Source organism: Carcharodon carcharias, chromosome 26, assembly GCF_017639515.1.
Source record: "Carcharodon carcharias isolate sCarCar2 chromosome 26, sCarCar2.pri, whole genome shotgun sequence".
In the NCBI taxonomy this organism is placed as follows: domain Eukaryota; kingdom Metazoa; phylum Chordata; class Chondrichthyes; order Lamniformes; family Lamnidae; genus Carcharodon; species Carcharodon carcharias.
The window spans coordinates 45,043,392-45,058,154 of record NC_054492.1 but is presented as its reverse complement, the minus strand read 5'-3'; the positions used below and the strand labels follow the sequence as shown (position 1 = coordinate 45,058,154).

At 38.2% G+C, this 14,763-nt stretch overlaps 1 protein-coding gene across 4 annotated transcripts in view; it reads right to left on the bottom strand.

Moving 5' to 3' along the window:
- The window catches only part of dmxl2 (Dmx-like 2), a 166,324-nt gene that overhangs the window by 110,471 nt on the left and 41,090 nt on the right, over window positions 1–14,763 (bottom strand). For all 4 annotated transcript variants that reach the window (XM_041175389.1, XM_041175390.1, XM_041175391.1 and 1 more), the window contains exons 4-10: window positions 13,092–13,170; window positions 12,030–12,171; window positions 8,264–8,330; window positions 7,852–8,030; window positions 5,670–5,853; window positions 3,493–3,664; window positions 2,498–2,704 (exon numbers count right to left, since the gene is read on the bottom strand). In XM_041175389.1, the coding sequence (XP_041031323.1) occupies window positions 2,498–2,704; window positions 3,493–3,664; window positions 5,670–5,853; window positions 7,852–8,030; window positions 8,264–8,330; window positions 12,030–12,171; window positions 13,092–13,170 (1,030 nt within the window). The remainder of the gene's footprint in view (window positions 1–2,497; window positions 2,705–3,492; window positions 3,665–5,669; window positions 5,854–7,851; window positions 8,031–8,263; window positions 8,331–12,029; window positions 12,172–13,091; window positions 13,171–14,763) is intronic.

Genomic DNA, 14,763 nt, shown 5'->3' with positions numbered 1-14,763 from the left:
AATGGAAAATTCTGCCCATGTCTCGTATGTTATTTTGATCTTCAGTGCATTCTATAATCTGCAACACAGATTGGAGGAACTCAAAGTGTGAAGTTGCTCCAAAATACAGAATATTTGTTTTAAACAAGGCAATCTCACAAGTAAATCAAAAATGTCCAAAATACTTTCATTCATTATGTTTGTATTTAACCTCATCCAATATGATTCAATAGCAATTATCTTGCACTCAAACCATTGCACGGACTGCAGTGACTGAAATTCCTCTAACAGAAAGTAGGACAATGCTGAATTCTTTGTAATCAACAGTCTAATAACAATTTTTTAAAAAATCACTTTTCAAAGCTGCATTTCCCATAATTTCATTCATAGGTCATTAATTAAAAGAAAAAATAAGTACACTTGTTTTTACATTCCAACAGATATTTCAAGCCTAGTTCTTCGCAGGCAATGAACATAATGCTCTTGTATTATTAAGCTCCTTACATGTCTTTAAAAAAGACAGTTTTTAAAAAAAACTTTTCAGTAGTTTTCTGAACTTCAGTTCTACTTTTCCAATCCATAAGTGTTGTAAAGCAATAGAGTATCTCAACTGATTTGAAATATTTTGATCATTAATGTTAAGCAATTTTGTCTTTGAAGAAGAAACACCATCCAGTACGTAGCTGAGCTTTGTGACCAGGATGGTCTAGCCCATATAAATAGCTGCCATTTAACCACAAGATTATAGCTACTGTGAAACTGTACTTCAGTAAGGAGACAATAACTTCGGGGGAGGCTGAAAGGAAAGAAAAATAATAGGTACCTTAAATCTATGCATAATACTGCAGTGCATTTTAAGTGAAAAGCTCAGAATGTTTTCCTACACTGTAATCTATTATATTCTTTCTTCCCCCCCCACCACTCATTTTAGTTATGCCTTCCTGTTATGTCATGGCAGATGGTAAATGCTGAGTCGCTCAAATCCCAGAGGGAAACTTGAAACAGCTGCCATAACTGTTTTGCAATTCATATTTTATTTTGAGATGCTTGCCTTGAATTCAGTAGTAATAAGTCCACCAAGACTTAGAAGGTTTTTTTACAAAACTAAATTAAACATTTATTAATAGAAAAGATTTTAAGCACATACATAGGCCTACAAATTACTACTATAATAACTCCTAACTCCCCTAATTAATCTGATTCCCAGTTACACCTCCTTTAAGGCAACAGTAAAGCAAAATAGATTTCAACACACCCAGGCAAAGCACACACTACCCTGGAAAGGGATATTCAAAGTGAGTCTTCGGTTCCTGTAGACAGTAAACTCAATGCATAGAGGCAGGAGGCTTTTCACACTTATTTTAGATCTTAGAATCCTTCCCCTCACACATAACCTAATCTCCTTTAACTATGTTTCTCCCTTCTTAATGTAAATTCCATTGTTCTGATATGTCTTTGCAACTTTACTTTTCTCATAATATAAATCTTTCATAGTACTCATTAACAGTAACCTTTGGAAAATATAAACCCACTGTTTGGCTTGGCTTCTTATGGCTAGGTGTAACATCTTACCATCTCTTTGAAATTCAAACAAACCTAATTTATCTAAAAGTGCAAATGTTCCTCACACCTCACATTCTAAATCTTCAGCCATGTTTACGTATTTAGCATTTCCAACCTATCTTCCCTTTTGATAACTCAAAAGCTCCAGACCAGCTGCCTCCAATTCAATTAAATACCCCACACACACATTCACAGAGAAACTAATCCAAATCCCACAATTAACCTACCTTTACAATAAATCACATTATTATATTTTCATGATACTTCTATTGCCATCGACCATCACCCAACCAGAATGAACAAACGACTGATTCTCATAAATTTATCACATAAAGGACGCTGGATCTTGATCTCCAGGCCTTGGGATTGAAAGCAGGTGAAACTGACATGAAGGAAGACTCTAATGAAAGCTTTAAGGGATTCCATATGATACAAGCCTGACCAATCTCAATGCACTGACATGCAAACATGAAGCATAAATCGGCTTAATATTGCAAACTCAAATTCAGTGTAATAATAGCTGGTCTAGAAAATAGAAATAATACTAATGCAACAAGATTTGCTCTTCCAACATATAATTAACAGATTCTGAGGCAGTGCAAAGTGGGCTTTATCAAAAAGGTGATTTTTGAACTAGGCAATTGAAGCTAGGACAAAAATTTTTTATAACTGTGACATGGCTAAAAACAACTTTAACCATTCTGCAGTAAGCAGCATAATGGCTTATAATTTTAGTTTTTAAAAAATATCTAATTGTATCAATTGCTATCAAATAGTGATCGCCTCATAAATAAAACTAACTGCCTAATTTTTGTACTCACTTCCCCCTGGCCAAGTGGATGGGCATATAACCTGAGCACAATGCATAAATTAGTTAAAAATCAAATCCTGCAGTAGATTAAATTGTGCCCACCTACATCATCACTGAACACAAAATTTTATTTGCCATGCTCACCGATGTCAAGATTCATTTTCAATCCACTCTGACTGGCAGTGTCAACTTCATCCTCCATCTGCTGATCTGTGAGCTTTCTTAATTGCTCCATGAATATTTCCATAGATGTTGTAAAATGCAGCTCTTTATTGTTCAGCCAGTGAACCACAAAATTTCCACCTCCATCTTCTATATTGAAAGCTGTGCCAGCTAGTGCTGGTGGAATATCTGTGCATAACAATTGAAAAATTAATCTTTCTTATAACATATCAAACAGAGATATTTTCATCTCCAACTGAACAATATTATGCGTCAAATCAAACCAAACCAAATGGCACTCTGCTCTTTTTCAGACTTTATAGTAAGTCTTTTTTGATCATAATCTTGAAATCAGTAACCTCAAGAAAACTCGGTGCACAACCAGCTTTCCTATTTAAATCTCCCATCTGTGCCAGCAATCTACATTCCAATCATTTCCAAACAAAATCAAATATTTCTTAGTAAAATAGAAGGGCCGATTAAATGACACCTTTATAAGGCGTCTCTGGATTAACTTCAAGGGTCGACCCTTGAATATTTCTTGCATTTTCACAGCTAAGTGGAACATGCACTATCCCTTGGCAATACTCTGGTAGAAATGTGGGTCTAGAAATCTACAATAGCCCCATCAGGATGGGTGCCTCCCCCCTCCCCACCCCCCACCGATGCCCCCAATGACCACATCCCCAATTAAGGCATTGGATCAAGGTTTCTAGGTTTAAATTCAGCCAGCACCTGCTCACAAATTGGGGTCCCAGCTAATTTCAAAGTTGGTGCAGATAAATGGATGGGAAGTAAATGACTTAGGGCCAGAAAACTGACTCAGCTGATTATAAATCCATCCACCTACAGCTCCCACCAGGTGGTGGAGGTTAAAATCGATTCTTATGGAATTCTAGCCACAAGAAAGTTACTGTCACCTTTCAACATTTTAGTACGGTAAAAGCAATTACAGCTCTAGTTTTACTAATCCTAACCTGTATTAGGATTAATGCTCGCTGCAATATGAAAGTGACAGAGTGCATTAGCATAGTGTGAAATTTGTCTGTGGACTTCATGTGATCCCAGTTGGCTTGGCAAAACTTCCATATGGGCGGTCAGAACTGAAGATCTGCGACGACTTCTTAGATGTTTCAAATGATGAATTGTCTGCAAAACACAATTAACCAGTGCACTAATATTTAATCTTGTAGTAATGAAGCGTATAAATGTAAAATATCCTTAGCATGGACCGATACAATTTAAAAATAATTAACAGTCTTCCTCAAGGTATTAACCAGGAGCAAACTAGGCTTTGTTTATCAAATATGAATGAACCACTCAAAACATGTAACACTTTCTCCATGAAATCTTATTTTATGCATTGCACCATAAAGACTTGAGACAAAGGGATTTATAATGGTAAAATTTGACAAGACATACATAAAAAGACAACAATTTTATGTTGTAGATTGTAGCAGCTTCTCTTATAGGTATCTATTCTGAACCTGGTGCTAATTAAGAAATCTATAGCATTAATAAAGTTGTGGCTAGCGTATATCAAACATTAAGTATGTGAACACAACCAAGGGGGTGAAAGATTATCGGGGGTAGACAGAAATGTGGGGTTGAGGTCACAATAAGATCAGCCATGAACTTATTGAATGGCGGAGCAGGCTCAAGGGGCTAAGTGGTCTACTCCTGCTCCTAATTCGTAGTTCGTTCAATCACTTTTCTGATTTCCTTAACTAACATTTCCTATTTAAACGAACAATACTGATTCACCTCACTTTAGGACAGTTGATATACAGCTCTTCAAGTTCCCAGTTTGCATTATGTAATCTGACTTTATCTCAATAAAAAGGTTCAATCAAGGAGTCTCACACTAGAGTCACTCAATGCACATCATACTGCTGGATTGAAGTTCCAAGAATGCAGCATTGTCACTATGCACGTCACTCTAATCAATTATACCTCGTAGAATCCAGATCAAGCTACTAAATTTGCTGAATCTAAAACAGAACAGGGCCAAAAAGAGTGAGACTGGTAAAACAGAAGTTGCAGCACACGGTGACAGGGCATTTATGATGCCTTGAAGTCATATGTATTACCTGATTGAACAAAATACAATTTCCCAGAATCTTACCTTCAAGTTACAAATCAGAGCCAGGAGTAAAATAATTCTCACAAATCAGTTCATATCTTCAGCAAATAAAAACAGGAACATCCTTATCTCAACGTCCAATGCTTTTAATTTGAAAATTCTGTACCACACTCCCCAGCACTATCCCCATTGTAATCCTTTCACAGACTAAGAATGTACCTACATGAAACATCATAACTGCACTCTGGACAGTGAACAGTGTCTTGAGAGATCAGGGGGTTGCAAGAAACCATACTTAGCCTGTTATGCTATGAAAAGGTAGAGTTGATACCAAGTTGCAGTTCAATGTTTGAGTTAGATTTTTTATGAACGTGCTATGATTGATAACAAAAACAGAATTACCTGGAAAAACTCAGCAGGTCTGGCAGCATCAGCGGAGAAGAAAAGAGTTGACGTTTCGAGTCCTCATGACCCTTCAGCAGAACTGAGTGCTATGATTGAATCTCTTTAGTCATTTTAAAAAAAGGCTCCACTTTTTAAGTCTCACTACTTTTCAAGAGATGATTAATCTTTTAAAAACACTGGATTATTGCATTTCAATGCATCTACAATTTTATCACTAAAGTTAGATAATAAGTACATACATATTAGACTACAAAAGTATTAGGTTTGTAAACATAAATAATTTGTTGAAACCAACAATGATCTCTTTTAGGGTGGCATTTGGACTCATGCGCAAGGCCCCACTGGTGGCATGGGGCTTCACAAAATTTACCTCATAGTTCTTCAAAAATATGTCATATTGGAATTATAAATCACAGTACTTGCTTCAAAATTACCATCAACCAAGCAAAAAGACATTTCCTTCCTTTAGCATATTGATTCAAAGAGGCATTTCTCTCATATGTAGTAACCATCAGTACTATGAAGGGTCCAGTTGGCATAGCAAGGAACAAGTAAACTAAATTTGTATCTAATAATTGGCACTAAAAGCACATGAATAAAGTATATTCATTGTTTAGGATTTCACTTTAAATTCTCTTTCCATTTTAAGGGTTTAGAAATGATTACCTCCAGGGCATGCTGAATTTTGTCTTTCTGACTTCCACCATGAGGAAGATTGCTAGCTGAGGTACTAATGGTAGACTCTGTCATTTGTCCCCCAAGGAGACTATCTTCTGGCAATAAGGTTTCAGCCCACAACCGGCAGACACCATCTTGACATGAAGTCAGTAATACATTGCACACAGAACTCCTGGAGATAGAAGATATTTGAATTTAATTATTTGAATCTCATATACTCCAAACTATCATCTGTTCTACTGCAGTCATTTTGCAGCACACATACTCAGACACAGAGATAAAAGCAATAATAAGGCTTTGCAAGACCGTGAATTACAAAATCTCATTCTTCATATATTGTGAGTACTTTTAGCTTGACTTACTCTAAAGATCATCTATACCTTGTACTTGCAATATTTAGATTTCTAATGATAAAATACACTAGGGCCTCACCTAGATAAGCAATGTCACGCTTTTTTCAAAGATTACTATACAACACTTCAGTGTTCACTCTAATTCCTCTCTAAACATGTGGAATCATTGACAGAAATGTGAAAAAGCTATACAGTATTCAGGAAGACAATACAAACATTGAGGGCAGGTGTCATTCATAAATAAGGCCTAATGATATGATGTACAATTTCCTACCTGAACACTGTAGTATATTCTCGTTTCCAGTATCTTTTACTTATGCTTTCATCTTTAATTGACAATTTAAGGAAATAGAGGGACATGTTATTTGGTTTTTTTCACCCATCCAAAACAATGCCTTCTTGGGGTACAGTTCCACAAATACCAGGCACCTTGCAATAGCTCACTCAAACTGTTGCTGTTCACAGGTAAATTTTCACCGTCAGTGTCAGTAAGTTGTTCAACTACAGGGACCATCATAGCCAAGCATTTTTTTTAATATATTCATTCACTGGATATGGGCTTCGCTGGCTGAGCCAGCGTTTATTGTCCATCCCTAATTGCCCTCGAGAAGGTGGTGGTTAGCTGCCTTCTTGAACCGTTGCAATCCATGTGGCATAGGTACATCCACAGTGTTGTTAGGAAGGGAGTTCCAGGATTTTGACCTAGCAGCAGTGAAGGAACTGCGATATATTTCCAAGTCAGAAACTATTGTCCACACCTATGGGCATTTGAAATTTTGCTGTTTAGCAATCAGGGCCCGAATTTTTCCCATGTCGGGTGGGCTCAGCGGGAGCAGGCACCCGCGATCGGCTCTGCACCGCCACTTTACGTGGGAGGGCCAATTAAGGCACGGAGCTGCCTCAGGGAGAGTGAAGTGCTTTTGAAAAAAATATATGAACGTAACATAAATGTAATGAAACATGTCCCCTCATGTGACTGTGTCACATGAGATGGGACATGATTTTATTGTTCAGAATAACTTTTTATTTAATTCATAAAAACTTTAGGAAACCTCATCCCGCTCATGACCTTTTCTCCTGCCCGCCAACCATAAGTTGGGATGGGCAGCGTAAACTTGACATTAATTACTTCGCTAACTGCCTTAATAGGCCTATCAATTACTAGTGGGCACGCAGCCGACTCTGGAGCGTGCCCGCCAAACAACACATCACGATGAAGTCAGGACGCACACCCGACATCATCCCGCGCCATTTTACGTGCCAGTGTGTCGGGCCCACCCCCACACGCCGACAGTAAAATCTTGGCTCAGGAGTGGAAACAGTGCTATTTTCCCACTAGTAAACCCAGGGAGCGGAGGTCAATTGTAGCACCCTTAATTCATGGCCTTTAGACAGCTAACACATCACAAACAGAATTTCAAACCTGGAACTGCCTCATGAACTTCATTTTCAAGAAAAGGGAGACAGTATTGCAAATGTAAGGTTTTCCTTCCTTCATCAGCAATAAGCACTTCCATGTCAAGGATGTAACAGATCAGAACCAATGAAAATGTTCCTGTGCATCTTAATCAAAGCTCAAAAACAGACCTCTTGCACTGTGATAGCTTTTAAAATCCAATGCAGCCCTATTGTCTTTCTGGGCAAAATCAATAATTTGGTGTAATCTGGTAATTCACTACAACACTCAGTTGCTACTGACCCATTAAAGGGCTAATGTGCACTTTGGGTTTTGGGCTGCTTAACTTGTTCAGGAGCTAAATACCAAATGTTCAATTCTAACTGGCATTTACTGCAATGAATGTGGGCATGTCTCTAACCTTGGCATATATTTACTGGTCTTCCGCCATGAAAATCCTGTCACTGCACGAGGATGTGCCAGATACACAAAGGAAAAATGTACAACTGCAGAGGCAGTTTTTTCCCCAAATGTTTCTGCACCTATAACAGCAGACTTCCAGCTAGTGGTAAAATACCATACTTTCAGAAGGGAGTCATCCTGCACAGAAAAACAAAAAATAATTGTTTATGATGATAGAACTAGAAACAGTAAACATTAACAAAAGTGCTTTAAATTGAATTTGACATTTCACAGATACAGCTAGTAATCTTATCTTTGCAGTTACATTTTTAAATATTAATTTTACTTCAACTCTTTAAATATACAGTTCATGCTAAAACAAAATAAATGTTATTGCTCAATTAGGCAAAGTGTTTTTTTCAAAATCTTACTTTTCCTGCTGTTGCAAAGTATTCTCCATCAGGGGACCACTTCATGAGATATATTGGAATAGCAGTCCTAAATGGACAGGATGGGATATTTTAATAAATGTTCAAGCAGATCAGGTTTTTATTGACTGAAGTGTTCTTTTTACTGGTTATGTAATGTTATTACTAGCCCAAAAGTTAATTGTGCCAAGAATCCCTTACTTTTTGGAAACGTATTAATTCAATTAAAACAAACAAAATTCTTAAACTTTGGCCCAGTGGTAGGAATCCCAGCTCTGAGTCAGAAGGCTGTGGGTTCAAGTGCCATTCTAGAGGTTTGACCACATAACTTAGGCTGACAGTTTAGTGCAAGGAGCACTGCACTTTTGGAGTTGTTGCCTTTCAAATGAGATGTTAAGCCGAGATCCCGTCTGTTCTCTCAAGTGATGGTGAAAGAACCCATAGAACTACCTGAAGAGAAGCAGGGGAGTTTTCTCCAGTGCCTTAGTCAATATTTTCCCTCAACAAACCTCACTAAAAACAGATTATCCTATGTCTGTTAGTAGGAACTTACTATATGCAAATTGGCTACTGCATTACCTGCAACAGTGCCTATGCTTCAAAAGCACTTGATTGGCTGTAATGCATTTATGATGTCCTGATGTCATTGAAAGTGCTCCATAAATGCAATCTGCAGAATACTGAAATATTTCGATTTTCTTCCAATATCTTATATGATTATGTTTTAGAACTGAGAAGCTTATTGAAGCTTTTATTAAAGCTTCTCAGTACTAAAGAAAAAAATGCATGAGACTTACTTAAATCATCTTAATGGTTACTAATTTGACTTAAAAAAGTCAAGTTAGAATAGTATACTATATTTCTCTAGAAAACACAGATTTGCCTTAAATAAAACTACTAGTTGCAGGTGTAAAATCAGAAAATGCTGGAAAAACTCTGCAGGCCTGGAGGTTTCTGTGGAAACTTCGGACAGGCTGGTCGGGAGCAGGCGTGGAGCCGATCGCCACCCACGAACGACTGCACACCACTATTTTACGTGGACGGGTCAATTAAGGCCTGCCCAACGTGACACGCACCCGGAAGCGCTCAGTGGTGTGGGTGTGGGGGGGGGAAGAGGAGGAGGGAAGAGTCGGGGCCTGCGAGAGCGCAGAAATCTCCGAGGCACAGAGCTGCCTCAAGAAGATTAATTTCATTATGAAACATTGAAAAAAAGAAAAAAAAAATTCAGATATGTCCCCTGATGTGAGGTGTCACAGAGCTGGGGCATGTTTATGAACTTTTACAAGAAATTTTATTTCATTCATGTACGGATGAGGTTTTGTGAAAAATGCAAAGGCCGTCTGGGCTCTGCGCCTGCTCGCCAACCTTAAGGTTGGATGGGCAGCCCTGACAATCACTTTAATTAGTTTATTAATGGCCTTAGCAGGCCTTTGACAGTTCGACAGGCGTGCAGCTGACTCCGGCACGTGCCCACCGCACTAAAGATCGGAATGATGCACTGTGACATTGGGACATACGCCCAATGTCATCGTGCGTCATTTTACACGTCAGCTTGTTGGACCCAGCCCTGCACGCCAAACAGATGATTCTACCCAGAATTAGTGTTGAGTCCATTATGGCTCTCCTTCAAAGATAAAAGAGAAGTAGAAGTGCGCTGGCTTTTATACTGTTTAAGAGTGGGTGGAGCAAAATAGAAGACCCCCACCATTTCTGCCAACTCCAGCATGATGCCACCACCAAACACATCTTCCCCTCACCCAACTCCCAGCACCCCCCCCATTAGCATTCTTTGGGACATTTCCCTCTGTGACATCCTGGTCCACTCCTCCATCGCTCCAATTCCTCATTCCCTTCCCATGCAATCGCAGAAGGTGCAACACCTGCTCCTTTATCTCCTCCCTCCTCACTGTCCAAGGCCCAAGATGCTCCCTTCAGGTGAATCAGCGCTTCACTTGCATGTCTTTTAACTTGGTCTACATTTTTGCTGTTCCCAATGCGGTCTCCCCTACATTGGGGAGACTAAATGTTGACTGGGTGACTACTTTGCAGAACACCTTCGCTCAGCCCACAAGCATGACTCAGACCTTCCTCTCGCTTGCCATTTCAACACATCATCATGCTCTCGTGCCCGCATGTCCGTCGTTGGTCTACTGCAATGTTCCAGTGAAACCCAATGCAAACTGGAGGAACAGCCCCTCATCTTCTGATTAGGTACTTTACAGCCTTCTGGACGTAACAGAGTTCAACAACTTTAGACCATGAAGTCTCTCCTCCATATTTACCCCTCTTATAATCCAATTTTTAACTTTTTTTATTTATGTACTTAAGTCATTAAAAAAAATTTTAAATCCTTTTTCCCCCACCCAAACAGGCCCATCTAACACTTGTGACCCTTGATGTGCTCTTAACACATTGTGCTATCTTACCTTTATGCCACTATCAACACCTCTAACACTACCAGTTAACACTTCCTTTGTCCATGACATTTTTGTCAAATTTCTCCTTAGTTCCCACCTGACCTTCTATTTTGCTCCACCCCCTCTTAAACAGTATAAAATCATCATATTTCTAATTCTTTTTAAGCTCTGAAAAGTCATCTGGACTCAAAATGTTAACTCTGTTTCTCTCTCCACAGATGCTGCCAGATCTGCTGAGTTTTACCAGCATTTTCTGTTTTTATTTCAGATTTCCAGCATCCACAGTATTTTGCTTTTATACTAGTTGCAGGTAGTTTGTGAATTCAGTAATCTGTCACATTAGACTGGCAATTCAGATATTTACTGGCTATATTTTCAAGTAAAATATTTCCTTATTTTTACCTCTCATGTAAAGGGATGCCAAGGCTACCTGCTGACAAAACCAAACCAAACCAAGCCAAGAATGTGTGAGACATGCACAGTACTAGTTTTAAACAACCAAATGTTAAGTAACTAATGACTAATGTTTAAAAAAAAAAACAATATTTGAATGGTTCCAACCATCCATACCAATTACAATTATTCAGTTGTGAATATTCGTTACAAATATTTTTCTCATTTGATGGGATAATACTATATCAAACTGTGACCATTATCTGTCAGTTTTGCATGCTTGAATGCAGCCTAGCAAACAGCCACCACCAAAACTGTGGGTGTTATCTTTAGGTTTGATGTAGAGTCAGATGGAGTAGCAGTGCTCCACTTGGCTCCACAACAATCTTGAAAACTGCTGCTGGCCCCTGATGGATTTCCTTCCAGGACATACTTTCAGGCCACAGCTAGTGAGACAAACAGTTCAACATGGGTTTCTTTAAAATGGGCAAGCTGTTTGCTAAAGAGGCCCAATTTTCAGCAGGCCTCAGCCTTGCAAGTTACAGTGTGCAAGGAGACTAGAATTGGAATTGCAAATGTCTTGGAAAGTGGCAACTGGTGATAGACAAAGTACTGCTTTGCAATTAATAAAAAACCTTGACCTGGCATACCCCAGGGTTTCAGGCATTTTATAACTGTTGTGAAATTTAAAAAAAAACTTCAGTCAAGAATTCACAAACACAACACAGTAGAGCTCAGGGAAGGCAGTCTATACACAAAAACTATTAATACAAGAAAACCAACTAAACATGCCTATCAGATAAGACACCATTCATACAAAAGTTCCACCCTAGAGCTGTTTAAAATGATGGACACCCTTCCATTGTCCAGGGTGGACAAACTTACGTTACCCATTTTGCATGGATCACAACAAAAGAAGGATTCAACTTTTGAGGATTTTTTTTAAGAATGATTCTTACTTGCACTGCCAGATACATTTCCAATCATTTAAATCTGGCTGCAATTTAAATTCCTCAGCGAGACTACTTTCTTCCTCTAGAAAGTCACTAGAGGGAGGTGACCATAATTGTAGATTATCCGTAGCTGTCAGTAATTGGTTACCTATAAAAGGAAGAAAATCACAATAAATGTAAACCTAATTTAGTATTACAGCTGGAGACTATAGATTAATGACTGCACTCCTCGTAAAGATAAACAGGGTTTCTTTGGATCAAGACAGTATACGCAGGAATGGAAACTCAGATTCAGATTTACTCTGTAGCAGATTCATAATCTGATACCTGAAGCAGGCAGGCATGCAACTCTCCAAGACACGAATGGAACCTGAATAAGCAAACCAGTTACTTGCCTGAAATTCTTCCCATTTGGTTTCAAGGAGTGTGAAAGGTTATGTCCAACAAGTAGGGTGCTCCTACCTGGACAAGCAGCAGGTAGCTTACCTGCGCTCTACGCTAATAAATTTCACAGTTTAAAATTTTTAAACCCCAAGAATGCTCTTGCACAACTTTTGGGGGTTCTTGAAACTTAGCTCTGTCAATTTATTTGCAAGTTTTCTGTACGTAGGAAACTGGGGTGTGCACTCTGGATTAGACAAACAAGACTTCTGCAGCTACATAATACCAAATATCTTGAATTAGAGACTGTTAAAATTTCAGCTGTTAAACTGCAGAGCTTCAATCCCAATATACAATCTAACACCAAGATACCCTACTTCCACCTCCTGCCTCTGCTGGGCGTGCTCAATGTATTCACCAGCATTTCCCTTAAAGCACCAAAAAATTATCTTTCTTCTAGGTGATGACAAGGAAAAAACAAGAAACTAATTCAAAAATTACAAAAATACTTTTTTTAACCACAGTAGTTTAAGATTCAAACTTTCTTTTATAAATCTTGAAAACAAACTTAAATCCAGATGAAGAATGTGTTTCAACAACAATTTCTACTTACATACTTACTTTAAACAAAATAAATATACTAGGTAGAGTTACTAGTACACCATTTCACCATACAGATTCAGTTACCTTGTGGATCCCAGGCCAGGTTGTACGCCATAGACTGAAGAAAAAACTGCCCCGTCTTTTGCCATTGATAGTTTAGGACCTGTAGTTTTAGATAATATTTTTGAAAAAATTAAAGCAATTTTATTCCTGCAAGGAAATAAATGAAGCCTATCAAACAACCAATAGCTCGAAGAAATTAATTTAGGCTTGAATTTAAATTTTGTTAAACTGGTGTCATCCATACATATTGAAAACTTACAGAAATTTGATTTTTACAGGTTATAATTCTAAAATTCTGTATGCATTAAAAGAGAAACTGACTTCAAACACAAATTCCAATTGAATAAATATTAACTGAAACTCGACTGCTATGAGTTGTACCTATTACGATTCACTATTCTGTTGCACTGAGCACAACAGTTGATTTTTTAAAAAAAGTTAAGCAAACTTTAATAGAAACACCAATATAGTTCTGTCAAACTGCACACCTCATTTATAGCAAGATTAAGGGATTCATTTGAGGCCTGGTCACTTTGTTAGTTGTTTTGCGAATGCCCTGGAAGCCTATGCAACACAAATAAGTCCATAATGTGACAACTACCCTGTTATGCTATAAAGACCAGATGCCCTGCCATTTGATAATACCTACATTATTTCTTCATCACTCACTACACAAATTGGTTTGAACAACAAGAATTATGTCATTGAGCTCTTATTAGCCTTATGTCATAGCAATCTGATCTTCTTCAGCTAGAAAGAGGAAATTGTGGTGTTCAGATATTGACAATGCAGCTAAAGTACTCTCTTTCTGCACTGGCACTCTGATATAGGAAGTGAGATGATTGGAATTACTTTGGTACCTGAATCTCAACAATGGTCAACACTGGGCCAAAGTACGTTAATTCTCATACTACATGTTGAATGCATTTCAGTTGGAGCAGTTTCTAGGAAATTTTAACCTAGAATAATTTCAGGACATCTACTTAGTCAGGTAAAATACGTTTTATTTGAAATTAATCAGTAACTATTAAGATTCAGCAGTGTAGAATGCTATAATTCTATCCTTTTATTAGCTTCATTAGTGGCACTTGAGAAATTATATGAATACTAACGTAGAATGCCAGTGATGCCAACTGTCATATCATATTAAAAGAGAACATACATATACATTGGCATAGGGCACATAAAGTTAGAGAGATGAATGTGTGGCTCAAAGACTGCTGTGGGAAAAGTGGATTCCAGTTCGTGGGGCCATGGGTACTGGGGTTGGGGAAAGTGGGGGCTGTACTGTTGGGATGGTTTACACCTGAGCCATGCTGGGATTGGTGTTCTAGCAAGCCACATAACTAGGGAAGCAGAAAGGGTTTTAAACTAAATAGTGAGGCCAAGGGATCAATGTTAGGAAGATACGGTAAAACAATGAGTACAGACAAGGCAAGAGAGAAAGGTGCCAATGTGGGAATTGAAAAACAGACTGCAACTGGAAGAGGAAGAGGGTACAAATCTAAGAGTAAATCAACAGATAAGGTACAGTTTACTAAAATGATAAAAGAACAAAACTAAAGGGCCTGTATCAGAATGCACATAACATTTGAAACAAATTAGATGAACTGATAGCTGAAATAGAAATAATAAGTACGATTTAATAGCCATTACAGACACAGGATGACCTAAATTGGGACCTGAGTATTGA